At 47.5% G+C, this 14,218-nt stretch overlaps 1 protein-coding gene across 1 annotated transcript in view; it reads right to left on the bottom strand.

The window, feature by feature from the left end:
• Positions 1 to 14,218, bottom strand: part of SEMA4F (ssemaphorin 4F) — a 208,169-nt gene that overhangs the window by 111,241 nt on the left and 82,710 nt on the right. The window contains exon 3 of the mRNA XM_050946080.1: positions 7,818 to 7,881. Coding sequence (XP_050802037.1) covers positions 7,818 to 7,881 — 64 coding nt within the window. The remainder of the gene's footprint in view (positions 1 to 7,817; positions 7,882 to 14,218) is intronic.

Raw genomic sequence — 14,218 nt, 5'->3', positions numbered from 1 at the left:
CGTGATCATTCCCCTCTATTGGACATTTTGGTGAGGCCTCATCTGGAGTACTGTGTCCAGTTTTGGGCCCCACACTACAAGAAGGATGTGGAAAACTCGGAAGAGTCCAGCAGAGAGCAACAAAAATGATTAGGGGGCTGGTGCACATGACTTATGAGGAGAGGCTGAGGGAACAGGGATTGTTTAGTCTGCAGAAGAAAAGAATGGGGGGGAGGGATTTGATAGCTGCTTTCAACTACTTGAAGCGGGGTTCCAGAAAGGATGGATCTAGACTGTTATCAGTGGTACCTGATGACAGAAAAAGGAGTAATGGTCTCAAGTTGCTATGGGGGAGGTTCAGGTTGGATATTAGGAAAAAAGCTTTTTCACTAGGAGGGTGGTAAAGCACTGGAATGAGTTACCTAGGGAAGTGGTGGAATCTCCTTTCTTAGAGGTTTTTAAAGTCAGGCTTGACAAAGCCCTGGCTGGGATGATTTAGTTGGGGATTGGTCCTGCTTTGAGCAGGGGGTTGGACTAGATACCTCCTGAGGTCCCTTCCAACCCTTATATTCTATGATTCTATGTAACAAATATTTAATAATGGGCTCTTCAGTTGAGCAGAGAAAGTTATATCACGATCCAATGGTTGGAAGATGAAGCTAGATAAATTCAGACTGGAAATATGGTGTAAAATTTGGACAAAGGGTAATTAGCCATTGGAATAATTACCAAGGGTTATGCTGGATTCTCCATCACTGACAATTTGTAAACCAAGACAGGATATTTTTCTAGAAGTTCTGCTCTAGATGTTATTTGGAGGAAGGTCTCTGGTCTGGGTTACAGAGGAGGCCAGACTAGATGATCCTAATGATCTCTTGTGGCTTTGGAATCTATGAATTTGTGGTAGGGAGAATTTTCATTTGTCCCTGATGCTCCCCAGAGTCCTGGATGAAGGGACCCCCAGGCTATCATAGCTAAAGAGTTCTCTTCCTCTCGAGCTGCTTTGGCCATGTCCCTTCTCTCTGTATACCCATTCACTGGCTTTTCCCATTGTCCATCCTGTCTGGTCTCTGCATAATACAGACTGAGCCTGAGTCTCTCCTCTCCCTTCCACCTGTCTACTTCAGCCTGCATCATGCCTTCTGTGCTTCCCCAGTTGCCTGACCCTCTCTTGATGCCAGTCAATCTCTTCTCCCTCTTCATTAAAACCACATGGAGCTTATCAGCAAATTCCTCGCTGCTTCATCTGAACTGTGCTGATCTGGGTACTGGGCTCCATGGGGCAAGGGCTATCTGGTGTTGGAAAAAGCAGGATGATAAACTCCTTTTCAATCAATTAGGGACTAAACAGGGTGTTAAATAGAACGCCCAGATAAGTTGCAAGAAATGACTGGCATGCCAAGGCACCAAAATGGCCACCTACACACCGCGGTACCTTCACCTCCATGACAGCAGGGCTCCAAGGTTATAGAAGCTCCTCTACAACCCTCACCAGTACAGTGCTCTCCATCTTGGCAATGCCAGGCCCTGGTAGCAAGTTAGTCGTCTGAATACCATAGCCCTCCAGCACCCTCCATTTTTCTGTCCTTGGAGAATCTGTTTGTATTGAGGAACAGGAGTCTCCCCTGCTACAGTTCTTTAACAGGGTCTCTTCCCCAGGGCCACTCTGACAGCTTGAATCCCAGTTGGATCTCCAGCCTTGGTACTGGCAACTATGTCTGAGGCTTCCCCTTCAGCTCATGGGATGATGGTTCTTCAGATTCTGATACCTGACCACCACACCCAGTTGTCACAGACTCACAGGCTGTGCCCACTCTTGGCCTCGTACGGTCCCTGGGGGGAACCCCTGTCAGTGCAACAGCGCTTCTCGGGGGTCCACTCTCTCTTGGGGGTTAAGCCCCTCTGCCTCCTGGAACTGCACCTCTCTGAGCCTTATATAATATAATAGGAGATATACCTATCTCCTAGAACTAGAAGGGACCTTGAAAGGTCATTGAGTCCAGCCCCCTGCCTTCACTAGCAGGACCAAGTACTGATTTTTGCCCCAGATCCCTAAGTGGCCCCCTCAAGGATTGAACTCACAACGCTGGGTTTAGCAGGCCAATGCTCAAACCACTGAGCTATCCCTCCTTCCCCCCCACAGCCTTAGCACATCTGTCTCTTGCCATGAGCCCCCTAAGGAAGTCCACTTGCTCTGGACCCCTGGGCCTTCACTCCCAGAGGAAATAATGCAACCCTTGTCTCTAGACCAGAGCGATTCTCAGCCAGTATAAAACAAGAGAGTTTATTGACTGACTGAACACAGCATAAGAAACTCTCAGAGTCCTCAGGCCTGGCCTCCCTCAGCAGAGCACATCTACGTCTCCCCTGCATCCAGGTAGGCTCTGCCTGCTCTCTCTCTCCAGTCCAGAGACCATGCGCTTTCCAGCTGGGCATCCCAGCCTCAACAGTTCCTCCCTGTCCTTTGTCTTCCATCCCAGGTAAACAGGTCTCTGGGGCCCGCTCGCGTCTGTCCTTGTTCCCTCTGGCTGGAACTAGTTGGTCAGGTCACCGGGGTCCTCTCTTCTCAGCCCTTTGTCCTCCCACTGGCCAGAACCAGCTAAGGGCCAAGCTGGGGTGGGCCTCTTAGTCACCAGTTGTTAGGATTCCCCATCTCCAGGCCATTGTCCAGGGGTCCCAGCTGCTAGGCGAGGTCACATAGAATCATAGAATATCAGGGTTAGAAGGGACCTCAGGAGGTATCTAGTCCAACCCCCTGCTCAAAGCAGGACCAATTCCCAACTAAATCATCCCAGCCAGGGCTTTGTCAAGCCTGACCTTAAAAACCTCTAAGAAAGGAGATTCCGCCACCTCCTGATCACTTTCCTCTCCTCTAAGTGCTTCAGAATTGATTCCTTTAGGACCTGCTCCATGATTTTTCCAGGGACTGAGGTGAGGCTGACTGGTCTGTAGTTCACTGGATCCCCTTTCTTCCCTTTTTTAAAGATGGGCACTACATTAGCCTTTTTCCAGTCATCCAGGACCCTCCCCCGTTCGCCATGAGTTTTCAGAGATAATGGCTAATGGCTCTGCAATCACATCCGCCAACTCCTTTAGCACCCTCGGATGCAGCGCATCCGGCCCCATAAACTTGTGCTCGTCCAGTTTTTATGAATAGTCCTGAACCACTTCTTTCTCCACAGAGGGCTGGTCACCTTCTCCCCATACTGTGCTGCCCAGTGCAGCAGTCTGGGGGCTGACCTCGTTTGTGAAGAAAAGGCAAAAAAAGCATTGAGTACATTAGTTTTTTCCACATCCTCTGTCACAAGGTTGCCTCCCTCATTCAGTAAGGGGCCCACAGTTTCCTTGACTTTCTTCTTGTTGCTAACATATCTGAAGAAATCCTTCTTGTTACTCTTCACATCTCTTGCTCGCTGCAACTCCAAGTGTGATTTGGCCTTCCTGATTTCACTCCTGCATGCCTGAGCAATATTTTTATACTCCTCCCTGGTCATTTGTCCAGTCTTCCACTTCTTGTAAGCTTCTTTTTTGCATTTAAGATCAGCAAGGATTTCACTGTTAAGCCAAGCTGGTCTCCTGCCATATTTATTATTCTTTCTACACATCGGGATGGTTTTTTCCTGCAACCTCAAAAAGGATTCTTTAAAATAAAGCCAGCTCTCCCAGGTAGATTCTTAAAGCCTTTATCAAGTCACCTTTAACCTTCTCTTTGTTACAATAATATATTGAGTTCCTTCAGCCTCTTTCAAAAATGCATGATTTCTAATCCTTAAATCCAGTGGTTCCCAAACTGTGGGTCACAACTGGGGTCACACTATCAGCAAATAGGGTCATAGCAATTTCTACTGTGCAAAACGTGTGTGAGATCACGCTGTATGGAGGATGACATTTTGCTCTACAAAATGGCATCCTCCATGCTGTCTGGGGTCCCGGGAAGAAATATATTCTCATTCATAAGCCGAATTTTTTTAGTAAAAAAGGGAAGCACCAGAGATGGGGGTCAGCTTATGAACAAGTATAGAGAGGGAGAGGTGGGACACGGCCCCTCCCCACAACAGAGAGAGCAAGGAGAGGCAGCACAGCCAGCAGAGCCAGAAGGGAATAGATGAGGCCAGAGTCTCTCCGCTTCTGGCTACGTTGCTTTCCCCCCAGCCTCTGAAGCAGCTGCAGCTTCAGGGCTGGCAGGCTGCAGCCGTGCCGCTTGGCCCCACCCCCAGAGAAGGCTGCGCCCGCACCACCAGGCCCACCAGAGCAGGCTGCAGCCAGGCCACAGACAACCTCCCCAGATAAGGTGGGAAAGGATGGGATGGGGAGAGTGTGGAGATCCCAGGCTAGGGGTGGGGTTATGTGGGGGTGGTCACTGGGGTTACTCTCCTGACTCCGAGAATCTCCCCCCCAAAAAAACTTCCCCACCAGTTGCTGTCCCAGCCTGTCAGGGTAAGCAGCTGGCATACCGGGACACTTAGTTTACTTAGGTTTACCTCCGTGCCTGTGGACACTCGAGGTAAACAAACCATCTTGGCCCACTAGCGGCTTATTCTGATGGCCCAGGAGCCAAAGTTTGCTGAATCCTGAATTATAGGGTCGGCCTATGAATGGGTCACAAAAATTTTCCATTTTTACTTATCCATCTTGGGGGGCAGGGGGTCAGCTTATAAACAAACCAGCTTATGATTGACTATATACGGTAATTAAAATAGGCTTACACCGGCAAAAAGTTTGGGAATCTCTGCTTTAATCATTCTTGTGGCTCTTCCCTGAACACACTCCAATTTATCAACAGCATTTTTGAATTGTAGGCAAAAGAACTGGACATAGTATTGCAACAGTATCTGCACCAGTGCAAAACAGAGATAACATAATCTCTCTGCTCCTACCTGAGTTTTCAGTGTTTATACGTACATCCAAGGATATTAGCTCTTCTGGTCACAGCATCACAGTGGGAGCTCATGTTCAGCTGGTTATCCACCATGATCCCCAAATCTTTTTCAGAATCAATGCTTCCCAGGACAGAGTCTCCCATCCTGTAAGTATGGCCTACATTCTTTGTTCCTAGGTGTATCAAAAATATCAAACATGCAAGCGGAATCTTAAAGGGCTCTCAAAAAACTGAGTGACTGGGCAACAAAGTGGCAATGAAATTCAACGTTGAGGAGTGCAAAGTAATGCACACTGGAAAACATAATCCTAACTATATATATAAGATAATGGAGTCTAATTTAGTTGTTACCACTCAAGAAAGATCTTGGAGTCATTGTGGGTAGTTCTCTGAAAACATCTGCCGAATGTGCAGCGACAGTCAAAAAAGTGAACAGTATGTTAGGAACCATTAGGAAAGGGATAGATAAGAAGACAGAAAACATCATAATGCCACTATGTAAATCCATGTTACGCCCACATCTTGAATACTGCATGCAGTTCTGGTCAATCCATCTCAAAAAAGATGTATTTGAATTGGAAAAGGTACGTAGAAAGGCAACGAAAATAATTAGGGGAACAGAACAGCTTCTATATAAGGAGAGATTAAATAGATTGGGACTGCTTATCTTAGAAAAGAGAAAAAGAAGAGATATGATAAAGGTCTATACAATTATGAATGGCACAGAGAAAGTAAATAGGAAAGCCTTATTTATCTCTTCACACAAAACAAGCTGCAGGGGCCACCCAATGAAAGTAATAGGCAGCAGGTTTTAAACTAAAATAAGGAATTACTTCTTCACACGCAGAACTTGTTGCCACAGGATGTTGTGAAGGCCAAAAGTATAACTGGGTTCTAAAAAACCATTAGGTAAATTCATGGAGGATGAGTCCATCAATAGCTATAGCCAAGATGGTCAAGGACGCAGGCTCTGGGTGTCCCCAAATCTCTGACTGCCAAAAGCTGGAACTGGCCAACAGGGGATGGATCACTTGACAATTGCCCTGTTCTGCTCACTCTTTCTGAACTATCTGGCAGTGACCATTCTCAGAGACAGGATACAAGGCTAGACCCAGAGTGGCCATTCTTAACGTTATCATTTATTTACATTTCACTGTACTAAAAACATACATTCTTTGCTTGCATCCAGCATACCTAGGAACCAAGATCGCTCTGAATCAGTGACTTGTCCTCCTCATTTACCCTAGGTTTTGCTCATATGCAAATTTTATCAGTGATCATTGTGTTTTCTTCCAGGTCACTGATTTAAATGTTAAATTTCAAAGGGCAAAGAATTGATCCCTGTGAGACCCCACTGGAAATACACCTGCTTGATGAGAATTCCCTATTTATAATTAAATTGAGACCTATGAGTTAGCCAATATTTAATCAACTGAATGTGTGCCATCTTAATTTTAAATTGATCTAGGTTTTTTTAAATCAAACTGCCACGCAGCACAAAATCAAATTGCTTACAGAAGTGTAAGTGTATTACAGCAATGCTATTACCTTTATCAAACAAGCTTGTGATCTTGTAAATATATATCTATATCTCACATTAGTTTGACAGAATCTATTTTCCATAAATCCATGTTGATTAGCATTAATCATATTTAAGGCTACATTTTAGTCACGAGTATTTTTAATCAAAGTCATGGACAGGTCACAGGCAGTAAACAAAAATTCATGGCCCATGACCTGTCCATGACTTGCACTACATATCCCTGACTAAATCTTGGGGGGTGGCGGGGCAGCCTGGAGGCACCGCGGGCGCTGGGGGAAGGTAGGAGGCAGTGAATGGCCAGGGACCCCTCCCCTCCCACCCCCCACTGGTGCTAGGGGAGGCGGGTGTGGTGGCCCGAGACTGCCCTAGCAGCAGACAGTGTGACTGGCCCAGGGGGGCTGCCTGAGTTGCTCAGGTGGCCCACAGGCGAGACACACCGGCCACTGCAGAACTCTCAGAAGTCAAGGAATCTGTGACTTCCGTGACAAATTCGCAGCCTTAATCATATTATCCTCTTTTATTAACTGAGCCCTCTATCGGTCACTCCATTATCTTGCCTGGGATGAACATCAGACTGACAGGCCTATAATTACCCAGGTCATCCTGTTTTCCCCTTCTTAAAAATTGCCACATTAGCTGTCTCACAGTTTCCTGGAACTTCCTGAGCACACCAAGACTTACTGAAAATCTACATTAATGGTCCAGCGAGCTTGTCATCCAGCTCTTTTAACTTGTATCCAAGAGTTTTATCTGGACCAGGTGATTTAAAAATATCTGACTTTAATAGCTTCTGCCTTAACATCTTCCAGAGATACAACTGGAACGGAAAGAGTGTTATAACCATATGATGAGATTGTATCATCTGTTCTTCCTCAAATACAGAACAGAAATAGTTACTGAATAGTTTGGCCTTTATTGAATTACCATTGTCAGGATTATTTTTGTTCCTAATATATTTTAAGAACTCCTTATTGCCCTTAAATCTGCTGGCCATATAGATTTCTGCTTGTGACACTGTACTTCCCTAATCAGTTGTCTACAATTCCTAACTTCTTATTTACATTCATTACTATCAATTTCCCCTTTCTTCCATGTGTTATATACTGTATTTTTGTAGGTGTCTTCCCTCTAAACAAGGCAGGTTTTGTAACCAGGACGGCCTTCTTCCTCAAAGATCACACTGAACATAGGCTGCTGTTTTAGGACCAATGGAACCCCTGGGAGGAGGAAAGCAGTCTAGAACATGGGGGGCAGGGGACTGGACTCAATGACCTCTCGAGGTCCCTTCCAATCCTAAAATCTATGGTCCTGACTCAGCCTCCTTCTGCATACATTCAGAGCCTACAGCCTGGTGACTCAGCATACTGTGAAAAGAACTACAAGGGGCTGCCCCACAGCCCTACCCTACCCCGGTACCTGCCTCTTTTTTCCCCTTCCTTGTGCAGGAATCTCGATGATTCTTAGGCACTTCCCAGGAGATCTGAAAAAAAGCAAGAAACTTCAATGTCAATTATCCTTCAAGCACTGCAGGACACCCGCCCTCAGCACTGCCTGTGCTGCACACAGGATTGGAGCCCACCCTGTTGGGCACTGCACAGTCACTGGGGAGACACTCCTTGCCCAAGCAGCTGACAAACCCAGACAGGAGGAAGGAGCAGCCAAAGCCAACATGGACACCTTCACTGTCACAGATTCTAATCCCAGAACAGACCACTGTGATCCTTTAGTCTGGTCTCCCATACAGCATGGGCCAGAGAACATCAATAGAACCATTCCCATTTGAACCAGAGCATATATTTTAAATAAGACCCCTTTACTCCAGCTCAGACTCAGCCCATCCACAGTTAAGTGCTTGACTGCTTACAGCTGATGTATGCAGTGTTGCTGTAGCTGGGTTGGTCCTAGGGTATTGGAGACACAAGGAGAGTGAGGTGTGAAAGTAAAATAAATTATATATTAAGAATAGAAAGGATTAAAGAAATGCTGTCTGTATCTGTAAGCAAAAATGTTGGAATGTTGCAACCAGGTGTCAGGAATACAGACATTAACATAGAACAATTGCACCGTTTAAGGGCAATTGGTGAAGCATTAGCCTTAGATCGATAACAGTTAGTAAGGAAATAGGATATGCATGCTGTGCCCCAAATGAATTTTCCTGTTTTGCTTTCTTTGTTCCTTTGTCTAATTCCCGCTCTTTTATCTGTATAAATAAGACTGTTTGGGTCTTGCATGGCCACTCACATATTCTGAATGTTATTGGCGGAGCGCTGCGCTAATAAACAGAGTGGTCTGACAAATTGTGAGTCTTGATTCTAACTTTGACAATTTGGAGGTTCCACCGAGATGGCAACCGTCTTCACTGGGGCTGTGTGATTCCTGACCGTTTGTGTAGGACGACCGTGGCAGCCGGCACCTGGGCACTTGGCCCAAGCGGTCCTCCACTAAAACGGAAAGGCGCACGACCACAGTGAAGTCTACACCATCGAACCTGTTGGTTCCCACTCTGTTCTGGTAGGGATCCCGGGATCTGACATCAGGATTCTGGTCAGGTAATTATTTCTGTGTTCTGTCCGGACTGAGGACTGTCCTATCTCTGTGTCTATCCGTCCTCCCTGTGGAGTGTTTGAGTCTGGGTGCCGTCTCTATCTGGGGATCGGCCGACCAAGGGGTTCCCGTCCCTGCGGTCTGAGTGAGTGAAATCTGCACAATCGCAGCCGCACCACACCTTGGGTAAAACCCTTAGTGTGAAAGCAAGGGCGATTGAGGCAGTAGCCTGTGGGCTCCTTTTCTGTGTTGCACTGGGCATCACTCTGACGAACCCTAATTTCCTTCTTGTGTGATTGGTGTGTGAAGTCCTCCTGTATGGGTAACCAGACGTCTAAGCCGGGGCAGTTCCCTAAAGGAACTCCGGCTCATTTTATGTATTTTAGGAAAGGTCTAGACTCCTGTAAGTTTCTGGAAAAATGGTCTAGGCTAACTCAGGGAGATCCCAAAACTCAGTGGCCACTGTTAGGATCTTGGGATAAGGATCGAGTAGACGTCTTAAAAGACAAGCTCAGCCAATCTAAAACTAAATTGGCAAAAGGAGAGGTCGATTGTTTCATGCAATGGTGGGAAGAGGCAAATCATAGATGGACAGAATCGAAACTCGCCTCTCTCAAAGATTCAAATGATAAGTTAAAATCTTTATTGGAAACCTCCTCTCCCACCACTAGACCGAGCGCTCCCCTTTACCCTGTTCTCCAAGCAGACCCCCCTTCATACTCCTGTCTCCGGGTGGGAAAAGACGAAGAAAACCCCTTGCTAGATTCCGGGGATGAGGATGAAGAAGACGCATTAATTGGCCTGGCAGCCTTGCGTCGAATCAATAGACGGCCACCCACGCCCCTAGCTCAGGAACAACTGTCACCAGATCTCCCAGATCAGGAACAATTCCCAGAGATCTCCAGTTCGAACCCGTCTGGACCATCTGGTAATGCCGAGGCCCATTCCTCTGGACTAATTCTGCCTCGTAAAAGTTCACGCTTAGGCCTTAAAAATATCCAGGCTCCCCTCCGAATCCTGCATACTGGGGGCCAGGACGGGGGTCCCACTTGGAGCTATAAACCCTGGACTCGAACTGAGCTCCTTTCAATTATAAAAGGCTTTCCAAAGCCCCGAGAAAATCCTACCAAATTTGCAGAGGAATTTTTGTTGGTGTGCGATACCTATGAACCCTCTGAGGCAGACCTCCTGCAGCTGTGCAAGCTACTTGTAACAGCCCCTAGTGAGCATGATAAATGGCTCACAGCAGCAGATTGGCCCGCTGCTGACCGCCACTCTACTTTGCCAGACACTGGTCCTACTGCTGAATACCGAAAAAAGTGTAAGGAACGAGCTAAAAATCTATTTGAAGCCATCCCTCGGGTATGGACTCCTAAAACCAACTGGACTGCCATAAATAGCTGTAAGCAACGACAGGGAGAAAACCCTGGCGACTATCGCACCCGGCTAACTGACATTTTTCTGCAACATTCTGGTATACAGCAACCAGATACAAATGGACAAGGTGCCCTGGCTAGTGCATTTGTTAATGGTCTCCTGTCTGCTATTGGCAATCTGCTAAAACGCATAAGTGTTGGATGGGAGACCGAAACCATGGACAAATTGCAAACAGTGGCAGAGCATTGCCAACATACTTTAAAAGGAAAGGAAGAGCAATCAGCTCAGCAGTTAATGGCCTTGCAAATACAGCATTATTCAGGGCAGGGCAAACAGTACCAGGGACGGGGAAAATACCAGGGACGAGGACGGGGGGGACGTGGTCGCGGGAGGGAACAGGGAACTGGATTTTCGGGTTATGGGGATGTTTGTAATTACTGTAAACAGCCGGGACATTGGAAAAATGAGTGTCCAAGCCGGCCTGGTAACTCTGTGAACAACCAGTTAAACCCCCTGCCAGCACAGCCAGTCAGCCCCCAGCCTTACTTAGCCTCACAACAATGACGGGACACCGGGGAACCTCAGGAAATTTTAGCCCCTTTACTACCTCTCACTCCCACTGGTGAGTGTGTGTTAACTATCAATGATCTTTCTCTCCCTTTCCTTGTTGACACGGGAGCTTCGCTCTCTGCAGTTCATACTATCGACCTGCCTGAGGTTCCCCGCTCCGGAAAAACCGTGTCCGCTGTGGGCATTACGGGAGTCCCAACCCCTTATCCCATTTCAAAACCTCTACCGGTCCAGGTTGGTCCCCTTTCTGCAGATCATGCCTTCCTTCTCTCTGATTCCACTCCAGTAAACCTTTTGGGTTGGGATCTGTTATGTAAGCTTGGCTGCACCACATACTGTTCCCCGGATGGGGTCTATTTACAAATTCCCCAGTCTTCCCTGAGTGATTCTGTAGCCTCCCTGCTGTCTGAAACATCCCTTTCTACTCCGGTCCCTTGCTGCCCACTGGTCCCGTCCCTTGAGCACCTAATTTCGCAGGTCCCATCCTCTCTGTGGCCAACCCATCCCTCTGAGGTGGGCCGCTTAAATACTGATCCTGTCTGCATTACTGTTGACTCTTCCAAACCCCTGCCTCGCCTATCTCAGTACCCTTTAAACCCTGAGGCAGAGGCTGGCATTGCTCCGGTCATAACTGCCCTGCAGGAGCAAGGCATTATTGTTCCCTGTTCCAGTCCCTGTAACACCCCTATCCTCCCTGTTCGAAAAGCTGATGGCAAATCATGGCGATTTGTTCAGGACCTTCGAGCCATTAATCGTATTGTCATACCTGTTTTTCCTGTTGTCCCAAACCCAGCAACGATCCTGGCTTCTATTCCACCAGCTGCAACTCATTTTACTGTTGTTGATTTGTGTTCTGCTTTCTTTTCTGTTCCGGTTCACCCTGATTCCCAATACCTCTTTGCCTTTTCCTACAGGGGACAGCAATATACATGGACCACACTCCCTCAGGGGTATACGGAAAGTCCATCTTATTTCTCCCAGGCATTAGCCCGAGACCTAGCTGACCTTGTTTTCCCATCTGGGTCCACTCTAGTCCAATATGTAGATGATCTGCTCCTCTGTTCCCCCTCGTTATCTGCCTCAGAAACTGATTCTTTAGTGCTCCTTACTGCCCTAGCAAACAAAGGTCACAAGGCTTCTCGCTCTAAACTACAGCTTTGTCAAACCTCTGTCACATACCTTGGTTTTCTCCTCTCCCAGGGTTCCCGTACACTTTCTCCCACCCGCGTCCAGGCTATTCTTAGCTTTCCCCGACCCTGCACTCCACGCCAGGTCCGAAAATTTTTAGGCATGACTGGATTTTGCAGGCAATGGATTCCCCAATACGCCTCCCTTGCAAAACCTCTACAGGAACTCACTCGACTCTCTGTGCCTAATCCCATGCCATGGTCACCTGAAGCAGACTCTGCCTTTGTTTCCCTCAAACAAGGTTTGGCTTCGGCCCCCGCTTTAGGGCTGCCAGACTATTCTAAGCCTTTTACCCTTTTCTGCCATGAACAATCTGGATGTGCACTTGGAGTTCTCACTCAGGTGCACGGAGGCAGGAATCGCCCAGTAGCTTATTTCTCTGCCACTTTGGACCCCGTGGCCCAAGGCCTGCCCCCCTGCCTGCGTGCTGTGGCTGCTGCAGCACGCTTAGTCGAAATGTCTGAATCCCTTGTCCTTCGCTCCCCCCTTACTCTCATGGTCCCTCACTCTGTAGAAACTCTGCTGTTACAACGCAATACAAGCCACCTCTCCTCTGCTCGCCTTACCAGGTATGAACTTCTACTGCTGTCGGCCTCATATATCACTATAAAGCGCTGTTCTCAGTTAAATCCTGCCACTCTCCTTCCTTTGTCTAATGACGGTGATCCTCATGACTGCCTTGCTACTGTCTCTGCTATCACCGTCCCGCGCTCTGACTTTTCTGATGTCCCTCTCCCTAACTCTGACCTTGTTTTGTTTACTGATGGTTCCTGTTTTCGAGACAACCAAGGTCGTCTCCTTGCAGGATACGCTGTAGTGTCACTCTCTGAAACCCTAGAAGCTGCACCTTTACCTTCTGTAACCTCAGCACAAGTTGCTGAATTAGTTGCCCTCACCCGTGCCTGCTTCTTGGCTAAGGGACGCTCCGCCACCATTTACACTGACTCTCGCTATGCTTTTGGGGTTGTACATGACTTTGGTACCCTCTGGCAAGCTCGGGGTTTCCTTACATCTGCCGGTACCCCTATTAAGAACGGCCCCTATATCGCTGCTCTCCTGTATGCAGTTTTACTTCCCTCTGCCCTGGCTATTGTTAAGTGCCCTGGCCACTCAATGGCAGACACTGATGTTGCTAAGGGTAATGCGTTTGCTGATGCCTCTGCTAAACATGCTGCTGCTATAGAACCTTCCCCAGATGCATTTCTAGGTTCCCTCTCTGTTTCTATACCACCACCCACCCTCACTGACCTCACCCTGCTCCAGGGCTCTGCCCCAGAAACTGAAAAAGATTCCTGGGTTGCCCAGGGTTGCTCTCTACATCCTGATTCCCTTTGGTGTTCGCCTACTGGTACCTTCGTAGCCCCCTTTTCATTCTACCCATCGCTGGCCGCCCTGCTACACGGTGTTTCGCATGTCGGAAAGGAGGGAATGGTGTCTGCTCTAACTAAGGCGGGATGGTGGGCTCCCCATTTCAGCTCTTTTGCAGCCCGCCACTGTGCCGCCTGCACCACTTGCCAAAGCCACAATATTGGTAAACCTGTAAAAGTGGCTCAGGGATTCCGAGGCTTGCCCCAAGCACCCTTCTTGCATTGGCAACTTGATTTTGTACAAATGCCTAAGTGTCAACGATTTGAATTTATTTTGGTTATGGTATGTTTATTTTCTGGTTGGATTGAAGCCTTTCCTTGTTGCAAGGCTGACTCACTGTCTGTTGCTAAATGTTTGTTAAACCATATTATGCCTGCCAAGGGAATTCCTGCCACTCTGTCCAGTGTACACACTTTACCGGACAAATTGTTCAACACCTGGATCGTATATTACATGTCACACACCTGCTGCACTGTCCCTACCACCCACAAAGTGCAGGTGCTGTGGAAAGGCGAAATGGTGTACTTAAGAATAAACTTGCTAAAATTTGTGACTCCACAGGGTTAAGCTGGTCAGCAGCTTTACCACTAGCCCTTATGGAAATGCGATCCACTCCATCCCAAAGGCATAAACTGAGTCCTTTTGAAATCGTTATGGGACGCCCTATGCGAACTGTGGCTACCATTACTCCAGTCCCAGACTTGAATTTGACTCACAGTACGCTCCTTCAATATTGCAAGGGATTAATGCAAGCTGTAAGTCACTTCCAT

This window comes from Gopherus flavomarginatus, chromosome 3 (assembly GCF_025201925.1).
Source record: "Gopherus flavomarginatus isolate rGopFla2 chromosome 3, rGopFla2.mat.asm, whole genome shotgun sequence".
NCBI lineage: Eukaryota > Metazoa > Chordata > Testudines > Testudinidae > Gopherus > Gopherus flavomarginatus.
Note: the sequence above shows the minus strand (reverse complement) of the source record. Positions and strands in the feature narration are given on the sequence as shown.